At 31.0% G+C, this 10,086-nt stretch overlaps 1 protein-coding gene across 1 annotated transcript; it reads right to left on the reverse strand.

The window, feature by feature from the left end:
* Window positions 1–507: 507 nt before the first annotated feature.
* LOC113851028 (pachytene checkpoint protein 2 homolog) lies at window positions 508–5,509 on the reverse strand. Its single transcript, XM_027481522.1, has 14 exons — window positions 5,413–5,509; window positions 5,274–5,337; window positions 5,063–5,169; window positions 4,706–4,773; window positions 4,247–4,350; window positions 4,011–4,115; window positions 3,724–3,813; window positions 3,533–3,608; window positions 2,563–2,632; window positions 2,400–2,470; window positions 2,125–2,215; window positions 984–1,114; window positions 734–862; window positions 508–648 (listed from the first exon to the last, which is right to left on the reverse strand). Exons 1-14 carry the CDS (start codon window positions 5,507–5,509, stop codon window positions 508–510), a joined length of 1,344 nt encoding a protein of 447 aa, XP_027337323.1.
* Between the last annotated feature and the right edge of the window lie 4,577 nt (window positions 5,510–10,086).

The following is a 10,086-nucleotide window of genomic DNA, read 5'->3' on the forward strand; positions in this document are numbered from 1 at the left end:
AACTCAGCACGATGGGTCCTCTTATAAAACATGCAGGTCCCATTACCTATCAACTAACTCATGAAAAGAACCCTCAAGTTTACCAAATATCGATCCTGTGAGCCTAAACGAATTAAGGATACTATTTAATTATAAAAAAAATTTGAAATGATTATATCCATATTTTAAAAATTTTATCTTAATTATAGTAAACTAGTTTTTCATTTCGATTTTGGTTAATGTTTTAAACCCCATGCAAAATTTACTCCTGCATATTTTTAGTCAATTTTAGGAAGAAAAGAAAATTTGGTTTGAAACAACCAAACATCATTTTTTCCCTGCAATTATTTTCTTCCCTCAATCGTGATTTTCAAGTAGTTCAATGATTTTTCGAAAGGGCTATGTCTCTGACTAGTGCATTCTAATAAATAAACAGCACTGCTGCATCAACATTTATCGGACTAAAATGTAGTAGGCGCAAGCGTTACACTTTTGATTTACACATTTTAAAATTTAAAACTAGATATTTTAGTCAGGAAGCTCAGAACGCTCCCTCTTTGCTGTTTCTATCATTGTACATAAGAACTTAATAGGGTTGCAATCATAAGGATTTGCAAGCGCTGCATGTGCCAAAAATGGAAGCTTTCTCAAAGACCTTCCACTCATTCCCTGTAAACAGATCAAACACATCTGTTAAGATTAAAGGACAACCAAAAGATTGAGGTTCAAGATCCACAAGAATTATTTTTCCTACCTCACAAGCCTCCGCAGTTTCAAGTAGTTGCTTGCTCAGTTGCATGAATATGGCACCATCTTGAAAATCTGGCGTGTTCAACCTCTCCTTTGCATTAGCATAATTTGGAAGCATGACGTTTTTACAATTCTAATCAATTCATAATAATTAGCCATAAGACTAACAAGCCAAAATGTTGGAACCTAAATAAAGATTAAAATATTGATACTTTTCTTGTTTTCAATTATATTTGTTGGACGAAGTTAAGGACTCTCTGCACCTTGGTCAAGATCCCTGTACGCATCAATTCCTGCAAGCACGACCTTAATATTTCATACCGAGCTTGAAGAGTTGGCGGACCAACATATGCTTTGATATCAGCTCGATCAACAAAAGCAATATCTGCAATAAAATTGGTCAATTTGTATGATCTACAACATGTTAAATCATGCGTTTCAAATGAAATTTTTAGTGATGGATATTGAATAAAATATTTAGCAAGACATGAGAGGAGTGATGTTTCCACCTATTGGAAAACGACTTTTGTTGTGATGTGTTTTATATTGGGTAATTTTGATCTCAAATCTGTGCATAGTGTTGTTATAATGCATATGCTATCAACAGAGGTTAGTGCTTTATTTTCAACTTGACTTTTCCCTAAACAGGTAAGCAGTGGGTGTGGAAAAACCGTTGTACGGGGTGCTGGCTTCCTACTTCCACCGCAAAAGATCCTATAGCATAATAGCATGGCAGGATGACAGCTATTTAAATTTTTATATACAAATCAAATATTTTATACTATATATAAATGCTTAAAAATTAAAAATATACTCAAAATTCATGACATTCATAATTAAAAATGAAAGGTCATATAAGTCTTAAGCAACATTCGAGTAAAAAACAATAAAATAAAAAAAAATAAAAAAAACAAAACAATATTGCTAGCTGCAGGGTGGCTGGGTGGGTGGTCGATAGAGGCATGGGAAACTATATCCAATTAGAAATTTTTAAATTCTGATATGGGAAAGAGAAATATCAATGTTACCCCTAAAAAAACTCCAAAACAATGCTTATTTGAGGGAAAAAATGAGTCTTTTGAAAAAATTTACTCTACCACCACCATAAATGCTCCGCTATTCAAATTTTGTAAAAGACTCTGGTTGCTCTGCAAAAGCGCTAGTGTAGCCCATTATTTATAACTACGCGGAAATCATGATAAAATCATAAAATACAGAAATTCACTCCCTGCACATATCGGGAAGGCACATCTACAGTTCTTCACTTGTAAAGTAGGCTAATGTACTCTAAATTAAGCAGATCTAACTATTCAAATTTATGGGAGACGGAAGGGCATGACTTAAAAGGGAAAAAGCCACAAATTTTACTTGAATGAATGAGAAAGTAAAGCTTACCGATAGCAGCAGTTATGTTGGATGTGGTTAGAATTATCACATTTGGAGATGATTTTAACTTGTCCATCTGAGTTAGCAATGCATTGACAACCTGAGATGCATATTCAGATTGAACTTGTATTAATGCACAAACACCCAAAAATAATAGCCAAGGCCTCTGAATTTCTAAATTACAATTTTACATGTTTTTGCAACAATCTAAACATCTTCATAAATAGTGCGGAGGAAGGGAGCTTATTCCTGCAAGAATGACATGACCGGAAGGAGGGTTTTACCCGAATAGAATCTGAAGGTTCAGAACCAGATAAAGCAGCTTTTCTTGCAGCAGCAAGGCTTTCAACTTCATCTGCAGCGGGAGTGCAGGATCATAAGCATATATACTAAAGCAGACATGAGCATTAAGTTAAATTTTATCCTGTCATGCCTCACGGCCCTCACCAATCAATACAAATATTAAATTGCTTTCTTCCTCTACCATTTCTTGAATCTTTTGGAAAAGTTTTGCTACCTAGAAAACAAGGAAACACAATTACGGATTGAATGTAACAAAACCATACAAAAAACAGTTCATGTATAGTGCATCGTTAAGGTTCGGAAATCCATAAATTGGAATATGGATATAGTGAAATGATACTCAATGCTATGTGGGACTTTCGGATTAAAATTAATTGAGAACTTATTCAGTTTATGACTCTAATAGAATGAACTGGTCTCAAACAGTACGGAAACAGACAGCCAAAGAGGCTAATATTGCAACAAAGTTGCCTAGCTTCTATATCTATAAAGAATGGAGAATTGGAGACCCATCAACTATGTCACAACTACTTATAAATGGTTGTGGTACTACTATGTATCTGTATGGGCAACCATAGGGAACACTTTTTTTCTTTTTTCAAATTTTGTTGTTGAATACATTCTGTTAGTCCAGGAGAACAATAAGAAAAAGATACTTCAAATTAAATTTACTTCCCAGTATAATGTTGCTCTCATGAATGTATCAGTCAAGTAGACAGTCATATCCATCATATGCACTATGGAGGTAGAATGGTATACAAACAACTTTGTCTCTGGTGATATAGGAAAAGATCTAGCTGGAAACACTGCCCAAACACACAAATGTCTGGACTCTTCCCTAACCGATAAATGAAGAAATTTCTTCACATCTCCTGGATGCAATTCTACACTACCTAACAGTGGGTGTTCCTAGCTTGAGTCAAGCAATCCTTTGATCTCATTTGATATCAACTTGAAGGTGGCAATGATAACTAAAGGAAATTCTATGCCTGGAGTATGTTACTTTACAGGATGTGCAATAGAAGCATGAATTATAGAGAAGTCCATAATCCATATGCAAATCTATTAAAGACAGAAAGAGGCAGAAACCAAAAATAAAGGCACACATGCATACCAGCTTGCCACTTTCAGAGAACCATTTGCTGAACAAAGAATGTGCATTCACTTCAATAAGTTGGCACTGTGGGTATCTGAGTGGCAAAAAAAAAAAAACGGTTAAGTTGAATTTGTTCCTTTAATTTACTTGTTTCCATTGGAAAATATGGTTAAGAGTATTAAAAAAGTATTGATAATAGATCAGTGCACCTTGAATTGAATCGAATTGATAGTTTCTGAGCTAATGCTTTACACAAAGACGTCTTTCCTGTCCCAGGAGGTCCATGCAACAGAATTATGCTGCAAATATCAACATCAGGGACATCAACATCAGATCACCATGCAGTCATAAAATAGAGCTTCAGAATTGAAGACCATACACAGAAAATTAAAGCCAACAACAACAACAATTAAGCATTATCTCACTAAGTAAGGTCGGCTAAATGAATTGCACAATGCCATTGAGCTTGGTCAAAAACCAAATTTGCACTGCTTACCGGTTCCACGAAACAAGGAATGGATCAACACCCTTCTCAGTAAAGAGCAACGCACTTGCTGCATAACGTAACAACCGTTGCTTTAGACCAGATTCATATATTAAGCTGCAAAAACAATAGTTGATAGTGCAGGGTAAACAATTTAGAATTATATAATCAATTATAGGAAAAATAATACAGTATTGAATTAGTAGAGAAAAAGCATAATAAACTACTAAGAAGTAAGAAGTAATTACCTTTCCCACATGCCATCAAATTCTTTTGCAGGAAGTATCCATTCATTGAAGCTAGAGGACTGGCCATCAGAGCTTATATCCTCACATGGTCCTTCCTCGCTAAGCTGACAAAGCAAAAGTCAGACAATATTCATGAAATTCTAAGGTTCACTTGAACAGAAAATAAAAACATCAAAAAGAGATTCTAAACTAAAGTTACAATTACAAACTGAGGGAACGTGATATTGGTATATAGTGAAACATTGCATAGTCAAGAACTTGAATGGTTCTTTAACTAATATATGTGAAGATCATATGACCAATTTACAATGAGAAAAAATAAAATATAATAAAATAAATAGAACAGAAGAAGCTACAAGGCCATATATGCAGTGAATATATTGCACAGGCAAGGATATGGGAACCAAGGAAAACTGGGACTGCGATACATAGGCAAAAATATCAAAGCATCCGTGTCACCTGAAAGACATGTACAACAGGCTTGACTTGCCAGAACAAAAGAACATTATCGTTGTGCATCCCTTCATCTGCAAAAGAAATAAACATTACCAACATCAGAATCAGAGAAGCAGAAACAGATCTCTCTCTCGAGATTGAATTATTGCTTCGAAATGTGAAGAGGAAAATTTAGTTATTATTGTCCTTTCAACACCAATCTTCCATTTTGCTATGCTAAATGCTAAAACACCCAATTCAACTTTCTAAGAGACCAAAAATCTTGATGGTCAGATTAAAAAAACAAATAGTAAAAGTAATCAAATCAATCTTCATTTCATTTCCTGCCACTGTAAAACCCTAAACAAACAAATAGCATACCAGTATCACAAACGCAAATTCTTTGGACGTTATCAGCGAGAAACAGTTCATCAAGAGGCACAGGAATGGGTCCATCAATATAGCTCAAACTCCTCTTTTCAAGCATTCTAAAAAACAAGTGTGTTGGGCATAAATACGCCAGCAAAAAAAATTTGAAGTTCAATTAGGTAATATCACAAAAAAAAAAAAAACAAGTTAATTCGCAAATTACCCCTCAACAGCAGAACGAACATCTTGGATTTTAGCTGTGCTGGAAGGTTTGAGGCATACCTCAACTGGAAGCAAAATTAATTAGATTGGTTTAGAAAAAGAGAATGTGCAGAGTAGAGTAAGAGCGAGAGTGAGCGAACCAGGGAGAAGAACTTTGTCCTCGGGAAGCGTAGAAGAATGAAGTAAGTGGAGTTCCGAATCTGTGCCATTTTCATCTGTCGTGAGCTCTGCCTCCATGGGAGAACTCATTTTGTTGCCTGCTACTGCTACTGATTTTTCGATTACCAGCCAGGGTTTTCTTTCAAAATGGGCGGCAAAATTCCTATATCAATGCCACTGCTACTTTCAAAAGGATTTTTATTATTTTATGTTGATAAGTATCGTCAGATTTCTATATTAAAACGAAAATGACGTTGATTTTATTAATTTTAAACAGCGGAGCCTACAATTAAATAAAGTAGGTTTTAGTTTGATAAAAATTTTAATATTTTTCCCTATAGCATAGTCATATCATATTACCTATTAACATAAATAAATAAATAAATAAATTTCAATTATTCTTATACTATTTATATAAATATAATTTGTGTTGATGTAATTGTTAAATTATAATTATATATTATCTTAATTATATGTGTTAATTTTTTTTGAAGTAAATAGCTATAAAAATAATTTCAAACTTAACTTTGAGACTACAAATTAAGGTAGAATATTTTTTTGTGAGTTAATCTATTATTCAATAATTTTAAATGTATATATTACGTTAATTTAATATATATGAATAAGATATCAAATGATTTTATATTAATTTAAATTTTTGTATGTATATAATTTATGTGATTGAAACTTTTAATCCAACAGTATAAAAATAAATATAACTTATATTAATGTAATTTTAAGCATAGGTGTAAGTTATACTTACTTAATAATTTTTTGTTAGATAATTTAATCTTAAAACTAACTATTAGACCAAAAATTCTAATCACATAGATTATATATATATAATTTAATATTAATTTAAAATTATTTAATATCTTGTTCATATATATTAAAATTAACGTAATATTTACTTTTAAAATTTATAAAAATAAGAACATTTTGATAACAATTTTATACATGTTAAATTTTGAAATAATTCAATACAAATAATTTATATAATATATAATATAATTAAATGAATAAATTGATAAAAATTATTTTTTATATTAAATAATTAATAGTATAAGAGTCAGTGTAAAATATACTAATGCAGTTTTATTTTATATATATAAAGAAAGGATTTTCTTATACTAGTGTAAGTCTAAAAATTCTTACACCATGAGTCTTTCATTTAACTTAAATCTAATGGTCAGTGAAGTAATAAATTATAACCCGTTAAATTTAAGTTAAATAAATGGCTCAGATTGAGTGTAAAAATTTTTAGACTTACACTGGTATAAAATAATTCTGCCCCATTTATATATATATATATATATATTGTTAAATATAAATTGACCAAACCAATTTGAAAATTATTTGTTTTATTTGGATTTAAATTGAGTGAGATATGCCCAATTAAATGAGAAGAGGTCATATTGTCCATTTACACAATGTTTTTACTTTGAGCCCATTTTTTATCCTTGATTCGATCAAATTAGCCAACAAGTATTTCATAAGAAATTGTAGGTCTCTGTCTTAGCTTTTCAGTGTCACCAAGATTGTCTAAATCTGATGCCTACAACTTTAAATATTGCCTGCAAAAGAAGGAAAGCTCAACATATAGAAAAAAAATCTAAGAATTAAGCAAGAAATTCATATTAGTCAATTGAAGCCTAACATCACAAAACATCATTTAAATCATAGAATTAAACTCAATTCATATTCAACGAGACATATTATAAACTTACAATGATTGATTGAAACACAATTGATCACTTATACAAGAATTTCTTATTAGGTTTGTTATTCTTAAAATTAGAAGATATTTTATTACTCATGTACTTGCAATGGTTGAATTAGAAAGCCTTTTGCAATTTCTCTTATGACCATCAATTTATAACATCGATGATCATGAATTTCATATTGCTAAATAAGCATCCATTGTCCAAAGATGAGAAGCTTGTATGCAAAGTTAGCTTATACTTCTTCGATTTTCACACACTACACTTTATGTGGAAGTTAAGTTTTGACATTAGACCAACTATCCCCCATCTTGACACGATCACTTAAGCAACAGTGTCAAGGTGATAGTAGTTAGTTTTAAGTGGGTTTTTATGAGACAATTGTAGCAACATATGCTTTACTCTTAACCTTCTGGTCAATGCTCAAGGTACATTTTCCTCCAAGGTTATCTTTGGAACTTAATGCTCTTTATGCTAAATCCTTAAAGTTAAAGCACTCTTCATGTTGACATTGTCTTCAAGAGTTAGTGTTGTAACACCCTCATTTTGTTATTTATTATTACTACAATTTATGGGGTGTAACACCCTCATTTTGTTATTACTACAATTTATGTTAGTTATTTGTGCATGTTATTTGAAATTAGGAGTGTTTAATTGATGTAAACTGTAGGATATCTAGTTATAGTGAGATAAGTTATCCAGAATCAGGTTCTCTAGAGTCCTCTTGCTGTAGCAAGTATCTCTCGCTGTAGCTAAAATGACAGATAGCAAAAAAAAGAAAACTTTCTAGTTTTTTCCGTTGTAGCAAGAGTTGCTCGCTGTAGCGAGAAAGTCGCAAATTTGAGAGATATTTAAAGAACTTTCATCCTAAAACTTTCATTTTCAACCAAATAATCTTTTCCTCTCCATCCTCTTCGTTCTCTCCCTCTCTTTTCCCAAAGAAAACCTCTAATAACTCTGGATCTCCCTCGGATCTGAGCTCAAAGTTCATTCCACTCAAATCTAAGTAAGTTTCTAGAGCTCATCCCTTGAATCTCGTTCCTATTTCTCTTTTCTCTTTTTTATAATAGAAATCTACCTTGTGATGTTAGGAAGAAATCTAGTCCTTGGGTAGTATTTTTGGTCGAGACATGAAGTTTCTCTCTAGAGTACACGAAGAACTTAATTCTTGAGATCCATTTCCAGGTAAAGGGAGTTACTCATGAACCTTAAGTTCTACCTAAATATGTTTATTAATCTTTAAAGAAGAGGGTTATCTTATTTTAAAAAGTAAATCCATAAAGTTTTTTTGAAACTAAATAAGTTTGAAATGAATTTTTGGTATAAAAGAGGTTTTTGATCTGTTTAAAATCACTTGAGACATAGTTTATCATAAATAGTTACGATTAAGAATAAGTTAAACAATCTTATGGATAAGTTACTATTTTTTTAATGTATGTGTTGAATAGTGAAAAGGTGAAATATGTTGCACTTTAGGCTAGAAAATTCTATTAAGACCAAGAGAATATCATCTTCGACAAATATATTCTAGCTTGCACGATTTGGGTTGAGTCTGAAAGTGTCTGACCTTGACATATTGTATGGAATTGTGTGATGATATGTGTCTACCTTGTGATTATATACGTAATTGAGAAGTTTGTTGTTGTATGATAGTGATATAAAAGGTATCATATCCTATATGTGTGAGTTGGGTTAAGTCTGAATGTTTAAGAATCTCTGAGAAAGTATATAATTGATTATAAGAGAAAAGGAATTGTGAAAATTGAAAAGTGATGAATATGTGTAGAGAAAAGAGAAAGGGACACTAATACATGTGTTACAAATACACTGATTGGTGCCATTATGATCAATGCGTTGTAATACACTGATAGGTGAGATTATAAGATTTAATCATTTTAAATAATGATTCAAAGTGCAAGTGTAATATTTAGTAATTAATCATTAATATAAAAATTTTAGCTTTTCTTTAATTGTGAATTTATAAATCCAAAATTATATCTTCAATGCTATTACGAATGAAATTTATATGTATAAAATTTTAAATCTTGCCCATTTTGGTGATCCAGATTTTACATACACGAAAAATTTTCTTATATTTATTTATCTTTCACTTATTTTAATCACATCATATTAATATTTCTATACTTAAAGGAGATTTTTTTTATATATATAAATAAAGGATGTTACAAGTGTTTTTCACATTAAATCCTTAACAATTCAAGACACTCTTTGCACTAAGGTCATCTTTAGGAGTTAACATTTTTCACACTCACTAATGTTGAAAAACTAACTATACAATGACTTTCTACACTGATTAATAACTAATTAATCTAATAAAAAGAGTGGTGACAATTTTGAAAATAACAAAAATTTTAAGATTGGTTGTTAAACAATCAACGTTGAAAGTACTTTTTAAATCAGTCCAAATTTAAACCAATATAGAAAGTATTTTTTATATTAATTGATTTCTGAACCAATATATAAAGTCATTTTTTTTTATCAATTCTTCCATAATCGATATAAAAAAAAATAATTAAAGTAAGATTTTAGAGGGAGCAGTGAAACATGATAAACAATCCCTAACCAAAGTTTGGAGATGATGAACCCTTACTTGCATTCTTGAGTTTCTTTAAATATTTTTGGGTACATCATTAACAAACATTAATCTTATTTGAGTTACTTTGTTACGAACATATTAAGCTTTATTTTATGTTTTTGCCTTTATTAACCCATTTAATTTAGTACAACATTGACAAATATTGTGTGTTATTCATTTATAGACTTAAGGAAAAGTATAAATATGCTTGCAATCTCCTTACATTTTTTATTATGCCTCCGCTACATGCTACAATTAAATTCCAACTTATGAGCATTATTACAAAAGACAAATACATGCATGTTGAATTAGCACAATTGTTTATTGGATAGATTTTT

This window comes from Abrus precatorius, unplaced genomic scaffold (genome assembly GCF_003935025.1).
Source record: "Abrus precatorius isolate BTA unplaced genomic scaffold, Abrus_2018 Scaffold10, whole genome shotgun sequence".
Taxonomy (NCBI): Eukaryota; Viridiplantae; Streptophyta; class Magnoliopsida; order Fabales; family Fabaceae; genus Abrus; species Abrus precatorius.